The sequence below is a fragment of the Pelodiscus sinensis genome, chromosome 4 (genome assembly GCF_049634645.1).
Source record: "Pelodiscus sinensis isolate JC-2024 chromosome 4, ASM4963464v1, whole genome shotgun sequence".
In the NCBI taxonomy this organism is placed as follows: Eukaryota; Metazoa; Chordata; order Testudines; family Trionychidae; genus Pelodiscus; species Pelodiscus sinensis.
In genome coordinates, this window is record NC_134714.1 from 127630740 (window position 1) to 127649967 (window position 19228).

General features: G+C 44.2%; 2 protein-coding genes across 2 annotated transcripts; both read right to left on the reverse strand.

Moving 5' to 3' along the window:
- Positions 1–1786: 1786 nt before the first annotated feature.
- On the reverse strand, positions 1787–7057 carry LOC102453797 (mas-related G-protein coupled receptor member H-like). The gene is made up of 2 exons (XM_025178094.2): positions 6880–7057; positions 1787–4244 (listed from the first exon to the last, which is right to left on the reverse strand). Exon 2 carries the CDS (start codon positions 4190–4192, stop codon positions 3278–3280), a length of 915 nt encoding a protein of 304 aa, XP_025033879.2. The 5' UTR covers positions 4193–4244; positions 6880–7057; the 3' UTR covers positions 1787–3277.
- A 5132-nt stretch (positions 7058–12189) lies between these two features.
- Positions 12190–15806, reverse strand: LOC102454029 (proto-oncogene Mas-like). Its single transcript, XM_075926064.1, has 2 exons — positions 15617–15806; positions 12190–14523 (listed from the first exon to the last, which is right to left on the reverse strand). The coding sequence occupies exon 2, from the start codon at positions 14466–14468 to the stop codon at positions 13521–13523; it is 948 nt and encodes a 315-aa protein (XP_075782179.1). The 5' UTR covers positions 14469–14523; positions 15617–15806; the 3' UTR covers positions 12190–13520.
- Between the last annotated feature and the right edge of the window lie 3422 nt (positions 15807–19228).

Below are 19228 nucleotides of genomic sequence, written 5' to 3' on the forward strand. Positions count from 1 at the left end.
CCAGGTACAGCAACTTCTAGTACTGGCCACCATCTCTACGGCCCATTTCTCTCTGTGTGTCTGTGTGTGATTCCGTGCACACAGCATTAATTTCTGTAGTGTCTTGCATTAAAAAGTGTTGCAGAATTCCTCCATGGGTACAAGTCTAATAAAATGAGAGGTTTTTGTATCCTTATTTTGCCATATGTGAGGTTCTTACTGATACCAAAGGATCATTCACTTACTTCTAGGTCATTATGCATCTAGATTTAATAATACAAGAAAGGAATAGAGGTATAAATGGTTAATAAGAGCATTTACATTAAACTATTGCAAAGTGCCTGCATCAGGTTTGTAGAAATGAGGAAACAGGCTGCTGGCTGGCAAATGTCTCTCTGGTCACTTCTGAAAGATTGGTCGTCCATCAGTCCATGGTTCAAGATGATTCTTTTAGTTGATTAATCCATAGTTTAGATAGAGAATTAGAGCCCCAAAGAGGCAAAATGGAGGTGTCTAATGGACGTTTTCTACGTTCACATACATTTTCTGTCCCAAACAAAGCCCACAACACCTGTGGATGGAAATTTACTGACCCAGGATAGAGTCTTAGGTTACATGTCCTGCTCACATATCCTTCCATGGTTTGCTGAATTACAAGGTGACCACTGATGTTTTACTGCCTGAGGTATTCAAAGGAAGGGGCCTATTGGAAAAGATGAATTTCTTCCCTCACCCATTGTGAACTAAATGTCCTTAATGGGCTAACAACATAGAGCTGTCTTCTCCTAATGTAAATATTGTCGGTGTGTGATCCAGGAACAACACACATCTTAACGGTGTAAATACCTGGTCAATATTCATAACTTTAGATGCATAGATGATACATGACTTGAATCAGGAGAACCATACTTAATAAGGATAGAAATGTAGCCGTGTTAGTCTGGTGTAGCTGAAACAAAATACAGGACTATGTAGCACTTTAAAGACTAACAAGATGGTTTATTAGGTGATGAGCTTTCGTGGTCCAGACCCACTTCCACTATTTGATCTGAGGAAGTGGGTCTGGCCCATGAAAGCTCATCACCTAATAAACCATCTTGTTAGTCTTTAAAGTGCTACATAGTCCTGTTTTTTGTTTCATACTTAATAAGGTGTAGCTTTTGTATTGATACCTGACATGGCAACATTTACAGTAATTTTATATGAGTCCTATAACTGCTCACCTTCCTTTTACACATCACTGGGAGCACAGCTTGAGCCTGCATTCCATTACTGAGCAGAACAATCAACAGCTTTCTGAAACTGGCCCATTTCTGTGAGTCTCTGCTTCAAGGCATGTACATTGACCAGGGCTTCCTGCTGCAAACCAGTCAGCAGAAGGAGGGAGAGGAAAATATATGTAGGCTGTGTCTAGACTGGCAAGTTTTTCCGCAAAATCATCTGCTTTTGCAGAAAAACTTGCCAGCTGTCTACACTGGCTGCTTGAATTTCCACAAAAGCACTGACGATCTCATGTAAGATTGTCAGTGCTTTTGCGGAAATACTATGCTGCTCCCGTTAGGGCAAAAGTCTTTTTCCGAAAAACTTTTGCTCAAAAGGGCCAGTGTAGACAGCAGAGATTTGTTTTCCGCAAAAAAGCCCTGATCGCGAAAATGGCAATCGGGGCTTTTTTGCGGAAAAGCGCGTCTAGATTGGCACGGACGCTTTTCCGCAAAAAGTGCTTTTGCAGAAAAACGTCCTGCCAATCTAGACGCGCTTTTCCAAAAATGCTTTTAACGGAAAACTTTTCAGTTAAAAGCATTTCTGGAAAATCATGCCAGTGTAGACGTAGCCCTAGGGTGTGAGAAGAGAATGGCCTCAGGGGAGAATCTGTTGGGGAGACTGAATCTGAAAGCACAATTTAATACCCGGCTCTACAATGCCAGGGAGCTTTTGTGTTTGGATAAACTCCCATCTGAGTTTGCTGTTTTAGTGTAAATATAAGGAAATGTTTCCAGGACAAAGATGCAGAAGTCAAGAGTGCAGACAGTGTCTTCCTGCACATTTTGTGGGATTGCCCCTGCACAAGAGTTTTCACAACAGGATGCTTCACTCTGGGATTTCACTTCTTTTCTTGGAACCATTTTCTCCAAATCCACAGGTGTTCACTCCTCGATAATCAAGTCTAGTTTACAGGGTGGTGAGGAGCTATTTGCAAACAGCCTCTACAGAAGAGACAGGAACACACCCTCAGAGCACATTGTTATCAGAGTTACCGTTCTGCCACATGGGTTTGGAAACAAAAATTACCAGGTTCAGCATCTAGGGGTGCCTCTAAACCGTATGAAACAGAACCAGCACAATCTGCCTGCCAGGAATCTGGGAAAACTGAATGCCACCCCTGCTACCTCTGTGAATCAATCCTTCTACTACTGTAGGCATTGAGTCCATGTTTAAGAAAAACAAAGTATTATTATGAGAAGAAAACACAATATTGATTTGGGAAAACGCTGCACCAGTGGCCAGAAAGTACAGAAACAATAAGTAAAACACCATCCTTGCAGTATTTTGGTCATTACTGTTAGCTACGTTTCCCATGTCGAGGCTGTTTGTTCACACCCTGCTTACATCAGATCAAGCTAGTTTACTGTATATTCAAGAACCAGAACATTCAAAGAAATATTCATGGTCAGAGATTTTTTTTACATTCCAGGGAAAATGAATGGTCATGCTCCTGCTTACAGACCAGGCACAGCTGCAACCTAGATGACAGCCTCAGGCCCATACAGATGGGAGATATGTTCTAAGTTTCCCACGTCGGGGCTGTTTGTTCCGACCCTGTTTACATCAGATCAAGCTAATTAACTCCATATAAAGAAATAGAACACGCAAAGAAATATTCATGGTCAGAGATTTTTCTTATGTTCTAGGGAAAAGGAATGGTACAGTCCTGCTCCTATTAAATTCAAAGGAAATGTTGTCCCTGATTTCAGTGTCACCAGGATTGGGCTCTGAGTGAGGATGACAGTGTTCTAGATATGCAGAACACAGGGGAATGGAGCGAGGGGAACTTTCTCTTCTCTAATTTCTTTGAATTTTATGACCGTTCTGGATCAGTGGTTCTCAACCAATCATTGTGAGCCACATATGCAGCCACATAAAATTCATACTACCTTTATGGGCCTGAGACTGTTCCATAGGATGTAGCTGGGTGCTGATTGGGCTGCAAGTGGCCTATGTGCCTAGAACCATTGTTCTAGAGACACCTGCACCTATAATAGGGTCTTCCACGTTGGTTGTCGTAGAGATTTCCATGACACTAATCCTTTCCTCTGGTATCCGTCTCCCCTTCAAACACATTCTGGAGCGCCTTTTTGACAGATCCCTTGAATTGTTGATTCCTGTAGCTCCCAACAAAGAAGTAAATAACCGGGTTAATGCTGCTGTTGAGAGAAGCCAGCAATAAACTGGAAGTGATGAAATGTTCATAATGAACATAGTTGTGAAAGAAGGTCACAATGCTGAAGGGAACAACTAAGAGGAGGAAGAAAAGGACGTTGAGCAGGATAACGATGTAGAGCTTTCCTGGCTGGGGTCCCTGGGACCTTCGTGGGACCTTGATGATCAGGATGAGACTGGACAGAACTGTGATGGGAGTGAATATCAGGAAATTTGTGCCAGTGAGTCGGATGACCATTTTAAGGCAATAGTTTGAGAATAAAAAGCAAACTATAGAACTCACTCCAGTGAGCAGGCCAGAGAGAGCCCAGAGCAAGGCACAGATAATGGCAGACAGGTGCTTTGGGCGGTGGCATCGATGCCAGATGGGGAAAAGGACAGACACGCATCGTTCAGCACTGATGGCCGTTAGAAGGTACAGGCTGGTGCTGTATGTGAACACAAGCAGCAAGTCCAAAGACTTCGTTAAGTCTTTCAAGTGAAATAAAGGTGTGACATGTACTGTGCGAGAAACAGCCAAGCAGAGTAGGAAGCCAAAGTCAGAAGCAGCCAGATTGAGAACATAGATGGTGAAGACAGTCCTCTTAATGCGGAAACCAAGAAACGAAAGCACAATTCCATTTCCCACCAGCCCCAACAGGCAGATTATCAGAGTGACTCCAGCGATTGCTATAGTTACATGATCTCTTTCAAAATCAGCCTTATCATTTTTGGTTCCATTTTCCTGGCTGGGCTTTGTTAGGGGCAGTGATGTTGTCCTCAGCACAGTCATCATGAAACCTCTGCTCCAGGATGCTGGTCTCTCCTTCTACCCCTCTCTCTCACACCTGTTGGCAGAGAGGAGATGGGGGAATCAGTGTGTCAGACATCCTCAGTGCCGTGTTTCACTGATCGTTCTAGCCCCTCCCCGGCCTCCTGGCCTGAAACAGCCAGGTCCCAACCAGCGTGAAATATCCAGAACCACAATGGCTTTTTTGGTGATGTTAGGTGCAGAGAGAGACAAGGAGAAAGGCTAACGGGTGGGAAGTGTCTAGCACAGAGACAGAGAGAAGTTAAACATGGAAGCTACGTCTAGACTGGCATGATTTTCTGGAAATGCTTTTAACGGAAATGTTTTCTGTTAAAAGCATTTTCGGAACAGAGTGTCCAGATTGGCACGGACGCTTTTCCGCAAAAGCACTTTTTGCGGAAAAGCGTCCATGCCAATCTAGACGCGCTTTTCCGGAAAAAAGCCCCATCGCCATTTTCGGGGCTTTTTTGCAGGAAACAAATCTGAGCTGTCTACACTGGTCCTTTTGCGCAAAAGGACTTTTGCCCGAACGGGAGCAGCATAGTATTGCCGCAAGAACACTGACAATCTTACATGAGATTGTCAGTGCTTTTCCGGAAATTCAAGCGGCCAGTGTAGACAGCTGGCAAGTTTTTCCGGAAAAGCGGCCGATTTTCCGGAAAAACTGGCCAGTCTAGACACAGCCGGAAAGAGGTATGGTGGGAAGAGGGAAATTGGAAGGGCTGTCAGTCTTGTATGGAAAGGGAATTATAGGAAAGAGACAGGAGTGAAGAATGGATATTGGGAGAGGGAAAAAGAACATCCATGTGGTGTTAATGATGACAAACAACAGAGAATCCATCCACTAAACCCTGGCCTTGTTTCCCTCTACTGAACTGAGTGTGTATTGAAGTGTCTGGAACTATGCCTGGATTCAGTGTGTTCTGGAACTGAAGTGGACCATATCCACTTTAGAATTTTAGGGTCAGTCAGCGCCATGGTGATGGGGGATATAGAGAGGAACCATGCAGCTTAGGTTTGAGCTCATGACGAGGTTGTTGCTGGATGGCAGGGGCCAAAATTCAGCCAGAAACAGGGGCCAGAGGATCAGCCCAGAGAGCAGGCTGTGGTACCTGGGGAGCCAGGCTGAGAGCGCAAACCAGACCAAAGTGAGGGGATCTGACTGAAATGAGGAGAATTACCAGGCCAGGCAACATATCCTAGGACTCACTCAACAAGTTCTCGTTACAAGTTCACTCAACAAGTTCCCCTGTTTGAGGCTAAGACCCAGATACACAAAGCTATTTGGAGGTTAGGTGTCTCTATGCCTTTAAGGGTCTGGGCCTAAGAGACTGGGGCAGAGGTACAGTTTATACATGGGTGGAGGGGAGAGTGTTACTTAAACCCTACGGCTATGCCTACACTAGCATGATTTTCCGAAAATGCTTTTAACGGAAAAGTTTTCCGTTAAAAGCATTTTCGGAAAAGCACATCTAGATTGGCAGGATGCTTTTCCGCAAAAGCACTTTTTGTGGAAAAGCGTCCGTGGCCTATTTAGATGCGGTTTTCCGCAAAAAAGCCCCGATCGCCATTTTCGCGATTGGGGCTTTTTTGCAGAAAACAGTACTATGCTGCCTACACTAGCCCTTTTGCGCAAAAGTCTTTCGGAAAAAGACTTTTGCCCGAACGGGAACAGCATAGTATTTCTGGAAAAGCACTGATGATTTTACATGAGATCGTCAGTGCTTTTCCAGAAATTCAAGCGGCCAGTGTAGACAGCTGGCAAGTTTTTCCGCAAAATCATTTGATTTTGCGGAAAAAGTTACCAGTCTAGACACAGCCTATGAGACTGAAGTAAGTATCTAAATGAGGTACTTAAATTGAGCCTTTGGTGAGTTACTCACCTGAAATAACAATGTTTTATTTAAACTCATCGTGAGGATGTGGTCACCCCGCACCAGACTAGATGGGTTCCGAGGGCCACATAGCCCAGTTAACTGGGCTGGCTGAACCTGGAGGAGGACCAGGGATTTGATGGGAGAAGGATCTAAGCAAGATCAGAAGGGGAGAAAGTCAGTTTAAAGTGCAGAAGCTGGGAGCAGATGTGGGTTGCTGAGGAGGAGTCTGCAGTCACTTGCTAGGTGAAGGATAGGGGTGTGTTTGGGGCAACAAAGGGAAGTATGCTACAGTCTCTGGAGCATTCATTCCCATAATTTTTATCAGAATAATTTATGATAATTTCTCTGTAGGAGACAAGAACATTATACTCAGCTCAGTCATCATGAATTGTCTGCTTTCTGTGATAGGTGGTATCTCCCTTTCAGCCCCACAGCATGTGCACACTTGTTAGCAGAGCAGACAGAGGGGGTTCAGAGACCCGATTATCCCCAGCACTGTTCTCCACTGACCATTTCAGTCCCTCTGCTGCCTCATGGTCTGGAATAACCAGATCCCAGTGGGCGTGAGTGAGATGTATCCAGAGAGATTACAGTATGGGAGGATAGCAGGGACAGAAAGAGATGGGTTGAAAACCTGATTGGCAGGGAGCAGCTGAGAGAGAGAGAAAGGAGAGAAAAATATATTGGGAGTAACTGTCAGCCATTTATGAATTGAGAGTGGCAGTGATATGGGGAATATGAAGTGGAGAGAAACAAAGCAATCGATAGCAAAGAATCCATCTAGCAAACACTTACCTTTGGTTTTCTCTACCACCCGGGGAATGAATGAATTTTTCTTGGATCTTTTCTGAATTATAATTCTTATATGGACACACAAATTTCCTGTGTGGTGTCTGACAACCAATCCTTGTCAAGTGCAATCCAAGAAATATGTTGCTTCTACTGCGTAGAGTAGGATACAGTTATCTTAACATCAAGGCCGCTTGTGAGCATAGGTCAGTGTTATAGGATCAGGCAATGTCTTTGTTACTTCTTTTCTGCAAACCATAACGGAAATGGCTTGCTAAAGATTATTTTGCAAGGAATTGCTATCACAGAAAACTGGTACTATCTGAGAAAGGCATCTGGTATTATCTGAGTGTAAACAACTTAGTTACTTTACATGAAATTTAGAAGTGTCCTTACTTTTCAAGGTTTTTCTTTTCAAAATATAATATTTCGGTTACATTTTGTTACAATTATATGTGCTTTAAAAATCCCATTGCCATGATATCTGGGCCAATAACATATATTCTATATATACCCAAAGCTATATTTTTGCACAAGATTATTTATTTTAATGTAATGTGCCAGTAAATATTTGTGATTTTTATTACAAAGCTCTCTACTGGAAAGATAGATTGATAAAAAGCATTTAGGAGAGGAAATAATGTACAGATATTATCCATGGAATGATGACTTTATAGTACAGTGAAACCTTTTTATCTGACACTCTGTTAACCAAAAAACTTTAACTGGCATGACGCCCAGCATCAATACTGTCACTTCTTCAGATGCACAGGCCTGTCTTGGTTTACCATGATTGGTTTAACAATTTTTTAATTAAGAAGTACTAATAATCTTGAGCTCAACATAGAAATGTGAGACCAACTGCCTCACACTACAAAACTACCAATATTAAAAACTCGTTTTACTATTATTGTCCATTGGTTTTTCCTAGGTTGATGGGACCCTCAGCTGAAATTTTTAGGTAAGTTGAATGCCCTAATCCCTGAGCGTGCTGGATAACACAGATTTTTCTGTATTTGCCCAAACACATCAGGATCTTCAACATGATAACTGTTGTTAAAGAGTAATACTTATAACTATCAGTATCGTTAAACAATTTTACTCACTATGGGTATGTCTACACTGCCACCCTAGTTCGAATTAGGGTGGCTAATGTAGGCATTCGAACTTGCAAATGAAGCTCTGTATTTTAATATCCTGGGCTTTATTTGCATGTTCCTGGGTGCCGCCATTTTTAAATGCCCTGTAGTTTGAACTACCTGCCCGCGGCTACACGCGACTGGAAGGGTTCAAGTGGGCACGTAGCCCAATTAATTGGGCAAGGCTGCACCTGGAGGAGGAGCCAAGAAGCAGGGAAATGACTAGAGGGGGAACTCAGCAGGACAGGAAGGGAAGGAAGCTGGTTTGCAGCCCAGGAGCTGAGAGTTGGTGGGCACTGCTAAGCAGAAGTCAGCAGTCCCTTGCTGGATGAAGGAGGGAGGTGTGTTTGGGGCTATAGTGGTACGCTACAGTCAGTCCTTAGGAGGAGGGAGTTTCATCTGGGAAAGCCAGAGAGAGGGGAGAGCCAGAAATGCAGGAAGGGCTCTTAATGCAGAAGCTGAGAAACTGTTCCCCACCAGCCCCAACAGTCAGATAAGCAGAGTGATGCTGTTAATGGAGATATCCGTAAAATGCTCTCTGGAGCATTCTTTCCCATTATTGTTATCCTCAGAATAATTAAGGTTGGTCTCTGTGGGAGGGAGGATTGTTGTGTGCTCAGTTACCATGAGACCACTGCTATCTGGTAGGGGGTATCTCCCACTCACACACATTGCGCGTGTAGAGAGCAAGCAGAGGGGTTATTCGCAGACTGTGCTTCACTGACCATTTTAGCCTCTCTTCTGCCTCCTGGCTTGGAACAGCCAGATCCCACTCGGTGTGACTGAGAAATATACAGAGATTAATGTGCTGGGGGATGCTGTGGATAGAAAGAGATGGGGAGAAAGCCTGATGGGAAGGGAGCAGCAGAGAGGGAGAGTGATTGAGAGGAACTATCCCCCATTTATGGACTGGGAGTGGTAGGAATTGACATGGGGATTATGAAGTGGAGAGAGATAAAGCAATCAACAGCAAAGAATTAATCTAGCAAACACTTTGGCTACCTCTATGCTGGCATTGATTTTGCACATGAAGTCTTTTGCAGAAGAGTTCTTGTGCAAAAACTCTTCCAGAAGAGCGTAGCTACACTGGCATGTACCTTTGTGCAAGAGATGTGCTTTTGTGCAAGAGCATCTATGCCAGAGTAGACGCTCTCTTGCACAAGAAAGCTCTGAAGGCCATTTTAACCATAGGGCTTTCTTGCGCAAGAAATTCATGATGCCTGTCTACACTGGCTCTTGCGCAAGAACAGTTGCGCAAAAGGGCTTATTCCTGAGTGGGAGTATCATAGTTCTTGCGCAAAAAGCCCTGATTTCATACATTAGAACGTCAGTGTTCTTGTGCAAGAACTCGCGGTCAGTGTAGACAGGCAGCAAGTTTTTGCGCAAAAGCTTTTGCTTTTGCGCAAGATCGCACCAATGTAGACACAGCCTTACCTTTAGTTTCTTGTAACACCTGGGGAATGAATCCATCTTCAGGGGATCTTTTCTGAATTATAATCTGTTATATGGGCACACAATTTCCCTGTATTGTGTCCAACAACCAGTCTTTGTCAAGTCTGATTGTAGAAATATCTTTCTTATATTTCATAGCATGGGTTAAAGAGATGATAACATCAGGGCAGTTTGTGAGAATAGGTCAGTGTTATATATTAGGCAATGTCTGTGTTATTTATTTTCTACAAAGCATAACGGAAATGGCTTTCTATAAGCTATCTCTCAACAGATCCCTATCACAAAAAACTGCTATTATCTGAGAGAGTCAACTGGTGCATTTAGGCATCTAGGATGTAACCAATGTAGTTACTTGGCACAAAATTTAGAACTTGTCTTATTTTTCAGGGCTTTTTTGCCAAAAAAATATTTCTGTTACATCAGGGGTCATCAACCTTTTTAAGCCACAAGATCACTTTTTGAATTTAAGTGCAATGTAAACCCAAACATCCTTCCCCCATCTTCTTTGTGACCCTTTTCTCAGGCCCTGCCTCTGCTCACTCCATCCTCCCACCCTCCATCTCCCATTCTCCCTCCCTTTCACCAGGCAGGGACACAGGGTCAGGGCACAAACTCTGGTCTTGGGCTAAGGGATTCGGAATGTGAAGGGCTCTGAGCTGAGCCTGGGGCAGGGAGTAGGGGTTCAGGAGGGGGTTCAGGCTCTGTAAGGGAGTTTGGGTCGAGGGAGCTTGGGGTGCAGCAGGGAGTTCATAGCTGGGTCCAGATTGACACGGCTTATCTCCAGTTGCTCCTGTGTGGTGGTGCAGTGGGGCGAAGGCAGGATCATCTTTGCTTGGCTTTCCACCACTCTCACATGCAGACAACAAACTCCATTCCAAGCCCTGGATGCCCCCCGCATCTCCCATTCTGTGGAGATAGAATACAGGGTGGAAGAGGGGGCACCCTGACATCAGCACCCCCTCCTTTCCCTTTCCTAATCTGTACCACAAGCAGGAATCTCCCGGGCAGGAGAAAAGGCAGTTCCGAGGCAAAGGGCAGGAGATGTGCAGCAGTGCGGGGAAGGGCAGCTGGTGTGCTGGCACTTGATAGCTTCTTGGCCAAACCAGTCAAGATCACCTGTCAGAGACTTCAAGATCTACTGGTAGATCCCAATCTACTGGCTGGTGAGCACTGTGTTACATTATATTACAATTATATATGTGTTAAAAATTCCCACCACCATAATTTCTGGGTCAATAATATATATTCTATACATATCCAAAGCTATATTTTTTGCCTGGGAATATTTAATTTAATTTAACTTAATATGGCAGTACATATTTGTGATTTTTACTAGAAATCTGTATACTAGAAAGAGAGATTGATAAAAAGCATTTTGACAGGGTAGAGAGGAGAAGAAATAATGTACAGACATTAACCATAGAGTGGTGACTTTATTGTATTTGCTCAAACACATCCGGAATCCCAAAATGCAAACTGACCTAAAAGAAGTAATTCTTACAACAATCTGTATAGGTAAATAACTTTACTTATTATATGGTTCACTTCTAAGTATGATCATTGGAATCACATTGTGCATAAAAGCCTCCTCCAATAACTTAAATAGAGAGGTGAGGTTAAATATTTTAAATAAATGAATATTATCATAATAGTCAAATAATCCTTGAAGTACACAAATCAAGGAGTAGTGATCAAGGATAATGCAATGGAGATAGGTTAATAAAGAGATATATGAGAACGAAACTAGAGTGGCCACAATATGAAAGCACCAGCCCCATGTGTCCTATGTGATACGGGATTAGGTAGAGAGGGGAGCTGGCCTTTGAACTCTGGTTGGTGAGATGAGTGTGAGGAAACCCCACCTCTGACTCCCTGGTGCCAGCCCATCTATCACCGAAGAAAACGAATGCCGCCCTCCACTGTCCAGCTGGAGCTATGGGATGGGTTACAGGCCATTCTCTTGTCTCTGGGCCAATCAGCTGGCACAGAAACTGGGCTAGAGAATGCAATCACGTGGTTAGGTCAACAATAAATGTTGCTGCTGCTGCTCCTTGTTGGAGGAAGGAAACTCCAACCCCCTCCACCTGGGGTCAGAGTTTGGCCAAGGGAGAAGGATGTAGAAAGGCCTCAGAAGACCCTAGTGCAACAATAGTTTAGAGGTCCTCGCTCCAATTCTAAAATCTCAAATTTTGTTTATCTTTATCACAGGGTTGGGCAAATGTTTTGGCCTCAGGGCGATACCTGTGTAGGCAAATAGTACGGCAGGCCATAGGTACTTGTTTGCTTCACATTTTTCCAGTGGTTGATTTGTAATGAGCTATGTACAGAAGCTCTGATCCCACTTCCCGGCAGGATCTTGAGGGTCAGATGAGAAGGCCCAATGAGTTATAAAAGGCCTGTGGTGTCAGGTCTGCCAATCTCTGCTTTATCATCTTGAGAAATCCAGAACTTGTCCACCTTAGCTGCAAGACACTACCACAGTAGTTTTTTGCAGGCTAGGTACACACTGGGCTGTTCACTGTAGCTCCAGGAAAACTGCCAGTTTCCTACACCCAGATTCAACTTCAGGTCTAGGAGCCTGTAGTAGTGGCCAAGATCTCTATAGCCCATTTCTCTGTGTGCGCGCTTGGAGGTGGAGGGGAGGGGAAGAGTTGATTCTGCTCACACAACCTTAAATTTTGCAGAGTCCTGTATTACAGAGTGTTGCAGAATTCTTCCAGGGGAAACAAGTCTAATAAAATGAGAGGTTATTGTAACTCCATTTTGCCATAGCTAAGGTTCTTACTGATGTCAAAGGATCAGACACCTCCCAGTCAATATGTCTCTAAATTTAATAATACAAGAAAGGAATACAGGTATAAATGGTTCATAGAGCATTTAAATACAAACAATGGCAAAGTGCTTCTGTCAGGTTTGTAGAAATGATGGGACAGGCTGGCTGGCAAAAGTGTCTCTGCGCACTTCCAAGAGATTGGTAGGTCCTCAGTCCATGGTTCAGGATGGTCCTTTTAGTTGTAGATCCATAGTCTAGGCAATTAAAGCGGAAAAGTGGCAAAATGGAGGCATCTCAGTGACCTTTTCTCTGTGCAAGTTAATTTACTGTCCTAAACAAAGCCCACAGCACCGGTGAGTGGAAAGTTTCTGACACAGGAGGTCTCACAACAGAGATGCTGGGATTTTGCCTCTTCTCCAGAGACCATTTTCCCCTCAAATCCGCACTTATTCACTCCCCACGTTACCAAGCCCAGTTTACAGGTGGTGAGAAGTCATTTGCAAACAGCCTCTACAGAAGAGACAGTAACACATCCTCAGAGCGCGTCATTATTCGAGTGACTGTTCTGACACATATTGTTGGCAACAAACATTACTGGGTTCAGCATCTAGGGGTTCCTCTAAGCAATACAAAATAGAACCAGCACAAACCTGCCAGCCGGAAATCTGCATGATACCCTGGCTACCTCAATCCTTCCACTATTGCAAGGACCGACTGTGTGTATAATACAAGCAAAGTTTCATGAAGAGAAGAAAACAGAGCATTGATTTGGGAAAACGCTGCTCTAGTGACAGGGAAACTCACAAACTTTATGTAAAACACCCTCCTTGCAGTATATTGGCTGTTGTCCTTTGCCCAGTTTACCATGTCAGGGCTGAGTTTGTTCAGACCCTGCTTATGTGATATCAAATTAATTCATTTAATCTCGGAGAACTAGCACATCCACAGAAATATTTATGGGCAGAGATTTTCCTTACATAAGAGGAAAAATGAATGTTACAGTCAGGCTCCTGCTCGTATTAAAGTCAAAGTAAATGCTCCTGATTTCACGGGCACCAGGACTGGGCCCTGAATGAGGATGACAGTCCACTAGATACACAGAGCACAGGAGAACGGAATGAAGGGAACTTTCTCTTCTCTCATTTATCTATATGGGTCTGTGCTGTCAGAAAGTCTGTAACTGGGTGCTGATTGGGCTGCAAGCGGCCTATTTGTTTGAAACCATTGTCCTAGATAAATATTCAGCCCATAATAGGGTCTTCCAGGTTGGTTGCCATAGGGATTTAAGTAGCACTAACCCTTTCCTCTCTGATATCTGCCTCCTCTTCAAACATACTCCTGAGTGCCTTTTTGACTGATCCCCCAAATTGTTGATTCCTATAGCTCCCAATGAGGAAGTAAATAACTGGGTTAATGCTGCTGTTGATAGGGGCCAGCATTAAACTAGAATTAATAAAATAGTCATAATTAATAGCTTTTTGGAAGAAGGTGACAATACTGAAGGAAACAATTAAGAGGAGGAAGAAGAGGACATTCAGCGAGATAACAATGTAGAGCTTTCTTGGCTGGTGTCGCAGGGAACTTCTTTGGACCTTGATGATGAGGATCAGACTTGTCAGAACTATGATGGGGGTGAATATCTGGAAATTCATTCTAGTGAGCTGGAGGAGTATCTCTTGACGATGTTCAGAGCAGGAGTCGGAAAAGCAAACATATGCTTTCAGTCCAGTGAGCAGGCAGGAGAGAGCCCAGAGCAATGCACAGAGAATGGCAGAGAGGTGCTTGGGGCAGTAGGATCGATACCAGATGGAGCAAAGGACAGATGCGCACCTTTCCACACTGATGGCTGTCAGAAAGGACAGCCTGGTGCTGTACGTGAACACCATCAACAAGTCCAATGACATTGATAAGTACAATAAATTGAAGTCGAAGACTGTACAGGAAAGAGCCAAGCAGAGGAGGAAGCCAAAGTCAGCAGCAGCCAGGTTGAGGACATAGACGGTGAAGGCATTCCTCTTAATGTGGAAGCCAAGGAACCAGAGCACAAGCCCATTTCCCACCAGCCCCAACAGGCAGATGAACAGAATAACATAAACTAGTGATTTAATTACAGGTTGATCTTGTTGATCTGTAGATGAACTCAATAGAATGACAAAGTTCCCATAATATTTGGTTGCGTTTTTCATGCTGGACTCTGTTGGGTGCAGGGATGTTGTCCTCTGTCCAGTCATCACGAAAGCTCTGCTGATGGATGCTGGACTCTCCTTGTACCCCTCTCTTACACTCCTGTAGGCAGAGAACAGATGGGGTATCAGTGTCTCAGACTTTCCCCATGCCGTGTTTCACTGATTGTTCCAGTCGCTCCCAGGCTCCTTGGCCTGGAACTGCCAGTTCCTGAGTGTGAGATCTCCAGAGCCCATAATGGCCTTGAGGGGTCTTAGTAACAGAGAGAGACATGGAGAAAGGCTCGTTGGTGTAGACTACTTTGGATGCAGAGGCAGAGAGACCGTTCAAGATGGAGAGAGGAGCAGTGGGGGAAGAAAGATATTGGAAGGGCTGTCAATCGTTTATGGAAAGGGAATGATAGAAAAGGGACGGGGTGCAGAATGGATATTGGGAGAGAGAAAAAGAAGATCCATGTAGCCTGTAGTGTTAATGATGACACAGAATACAGAATCCATCCACCAAATCCTTACCTTGCTTCCCTCTTTTTATCTGCGTGTGTACTGAAATGTCTTGAAGTCTAAATTGGACCTAGAGCAGGGTGGATCCAACTTAGACTATCAAGGTCAGTTGGTCAGTAATTGAGATTCTCCCCATAGGGTCCTTTTCCAAAAGTTATTTGAGGAAGACTCTGTTTTCAGGATACTAAAACTTTCCCTGTGGGCTCCTGTGCCATATCTGACACCCAGTCCATAACGGATCCCACGTGAGAAGTGCCTGCAATGCACTGGACAGGGAGATGCGTTGCAATCAGAGGTTTTACATGAGTACTGGAAAGCTTTATGATACCTGAAAGTATCAGGTCTCTGCTCCCTGCACATGTTTGCTTCTCATTATTATTATTATCCCCAGCCCTGTGCTTCACTGACTATTCCAGTCCCTCTGCTGTCTAATGACCTGAAACAGCTAGATCCTAGTGGATGTGACTGAGAAAAAGCCAGGGAGATTACAGTCCTGGGGGATGGCAGAGACAGAAAGAAATGGGGGTGGGGAAAAGCCTTATGGGCAGGGAGCAGCTGAGAGAGACAGACAGACAGAGGAAAATACATTGGGAGAAACTGTCAGCCATTTATGGATTGAGAGTAGCAGGAGGTGACATAGGGAGCTGGAGAGAGAAATCAATGAACAGCAAAGAATCTATTTAGCAAAAACTTACCTTTAGTTTCCTTTAATCCCCGGGGAATGAATCTTATCTTTTGGGGATTTTTCTGATTTATAATCTGTTACACGGTCACAGAATTTCCCTGTGTTGTGTCCAAGAACCAGTTCTAGTCAAATCCCATGAAAGAAACGTTTTCTTTATGCTGGGTAGCGTGGGATCCAGAGATCATAATATCAGCACAGTTTGTGAGCATTGGTCAGTATTATAAGATCAGGCAATATCTTTGTTACTTCTTTTATGGAAAGCATAACGGAAATGACTTACTAAAGGCTATTTCTGAATAGATCACTGTAAGAGAAAACTACTATTATCTGAGAGAGGCATCTGAGGTGCATTTAGGGTGTGACCAGCTTAGTTCCTTAGCGTTAAATTTAGAAGTTCCCTTATTTTTCAGGGTTTTTGTTTTTGCCAAATTCAGAATTTCTGTAACATAGTGTTACAATTGTATGTCTTAAAAATCCCATCACCATGATTTTTGGGCCAATAATGTATATTCTATACATGCCCAAAGCTATATTTTTGCCAAGAATATTTATTTCAATTTCATGTGGCAATAAAAACTTGTGAATTTTACTACAAAGCTCTCTAGTAGGAAGAGAACTTTAAAAAAGCATTTTGAAAAGGCGGACAGGAGAGAAGATCTGTATAGACATTAGCCATAGATTGGTGACTTTATTGTATTTGTCCAAACATATAATGCTCCCATACTGGAAACTGTCCTAGAAATAGTAATACATATAACGATCAATATAGTTAAACAGCTTAACTCATTGCCTGATTCAGTATTAGATATGATCATTATAACACTCAAGGAATCCCAGGACACAAATCAAGGAGTAGTGATCAAAACTTATGCAATGAATAGAGGTGACCTAAGAGCCATACGAGAAGGAATCTGAAGTGGGGGCACCATTCATTATGTGAATGACCATAATGTGAAAGTGCCAGCCCAATGGGTCCTGTGTGATACGGGATTGGGTAGGGAGGGGAGCTGGCCTTTGAACTCTAGTTGGTGAGATGAGTGTGAGGAAATCCCACCCCTGACTCCCTGCTGCCAGCCCATCTATTACTGAAGAAAAAGAATCCACCCTGCCCAGTCCAGCTGGAGCTATGGGATGGGTTACAGGCCATTCTCTTGTCTCTGGGCCAATCAGCTGGCACAGAAACTGGGCTAGAGAATAAAAACACGTGATTAGGTCAACAGTAAATGTTGCTGCTGGTCCTTGTTAGAGGAAGGAAACAGCCTGGGCTCAGGGTTTGGCCAAGGGAGAAGGGTTTTGAGTCTTCTCCCCAATTCTAAAATCTCAAATTTTGTTTAACTTCATCACGGAGTGGGGCAAAGGTTTTGGCCTGAGGGCGATACCTGTGTAGGCAAATAGTACGGCAGGTCCTAAGTGCTTGTTTGCTTCACCTTCTTCCAGTGGCTGATTCGTAATGAGCTATGTAAGGAACCTCTGATCCCACTCCCCAGCAGGAACTTGAGCGTCAAATGAAAAGGTCCAATGGGTTCTATGCAGCCTGTGGAGTAAGGTTATGTGCAAGTTTGCTGTAAGGTTCACCCATCCCTGCTTTGTCATCTTGAGAAATGCAGAACTTAGCCACCTTAGCAGTAAAGACCACAATATGTAATGTGTGTCTACAGATTTTTTCAGGCTACACACTGGGCTGTGAACTGCAGCTGCTGGCAACCCTCCAGTTTCCTACCCCCAAACTTAACTTCTGTTTGTGAACTGATCTTTATCAGATCAAGCAGACTCCAGCTGTGCCCAAGATCTCTACAGCCCATTTCTGTGTGTGTTCGCGTGGGGAGCCGGGGGATGAGGGGAGGGGAAAGGGTCGATTCTGCATACACATGCTTAAATTTTGCAGAGTCCTGTATTACACAGTGTTGCAGAATTCCTCCAGGGGATACAAGTCTAATGAAATGAGAGGTTATTGTAACCCCATTTTGCCATCTGTAAGGTCCTTACTGATGTCAAAGGATCAGATACTTACCTCCCATTCAGTATGGATCTAGATTTAATATATTTAATAATAGAAGAAAGGAATAGAGGTATAAATGGTTAATCAATCATTTAAATACAAAGGATAGGAAAATGTTTCTGTCAGGTTTGTAGAAGTGATGGGACAGGCTGCTGGCTGGCAAAAATCTCTCTGCTCCCTTCCAAAAGATTGGTAGGTCCTCAGGGTATGCTTACACTTGCCTCCTAGTTCGAACTAGGGAGGCAAATGAAACATACTGAAGTTGCTAATGAAGCGCGGGATTTAAATAACCCGTGCTTGATTAGCATATTCGTGGCTGATCTCCATTTTAAAATGCCGGACGCCCCGATTTAACTTGCTGCATGTAGACGCGGTAGTCCGATCCAAAACCCTTCCCTCAAATTAACTGTTACTCCTATTTGAGGAGAGATTTTCCTTGCATCAGAGGGAAAATGAATGGTATGATCCTGCTCCTGCTCATATTAATTTCAAAGGGAATGCCCCTGATTTCACAGGCAGGGCCTGATTAAGGGGGGGTAGCCAGGCAGCTGCCTGGGGCACTAACTTATGGGGGCACCTGATGGCAGCTGTATGGGGTGCCGCGTGCCCGGGGCCACGGGCCGTGTGGCACCCCTTAGAGCTGAAATCAGGCGCCGCACACCCAATTGCAGCTGTAAGGTGTGCAATGCGCCGGATGGGCGGGGCTGCACATGCATCACACGCCCGCTGCCCAGGGCACAGGCATGGCTTGAGCCGGCCCTGTTCACGGACACCAGGATTAGGCCCTGAGTGAGGATGACGGTCCACTAGATACACTGAACACAGGGGAACGGAATGAGGGGAACTTTCTCTTCTCTCATTTCTTTGAATTTTATGATCATTCCAGATCAGTGGTTCCCAGCCAATCATTGTGGGCCTCATATGCTCCCACACGACATACATGGGCTGCAGCTGTGTGCTGATTGGGCTGCAAGCAGCCTACATGCTAAGAACCACTGTTCTAGAGATATCTCCAGCCCATAATAGGGTCTTCCAGGTTAGTTGCCATAGGGATGTAAGTGGCCATAACCCTATTATCGCTGTTATCTGCCCCATCTTCAAACACCCCCCGGAGCATATTTTTAACAGATCCTCTGAATTGTCGATTCCTGTCGTTCCCAATGAGGAACTAAATAACCAGGCTGATGCTGCCATTGACAGAGGCCAGCATGAAAGGGACAGTGTTGAGGTCTACAATATCAACAGCACTCTGGAGGAGGAAGACAACACTAAGGGGAGCAGGAAAGAGGTAGGAGAAGAGGATGGTGAGCAGGATAATGATGTAGAGCTGCCCTGGCTGGCATCACTGGCAGCTCCATTGGACTTTAATGAACACGGTCTGACCGGTCAGAACCATGATGGGGGTAAATATCAGAAAATTTGTGGCAGTGAGTTGAAGAAGCATCATTTTGCAATGTGCATAGTATTTCCAAAAAGCAAACAAAGATCTAATTCCGGTGAGCATGCAGGAGAGTACCCAGATCACAGTGCAGAGAATGGCAGACAAGTGCTGGGGGTGGCATCAGTGCCAGATGTGGAAAAGGGCAGGCACACGCCTTTCCACACTGATAGCTGCCAGGAGGT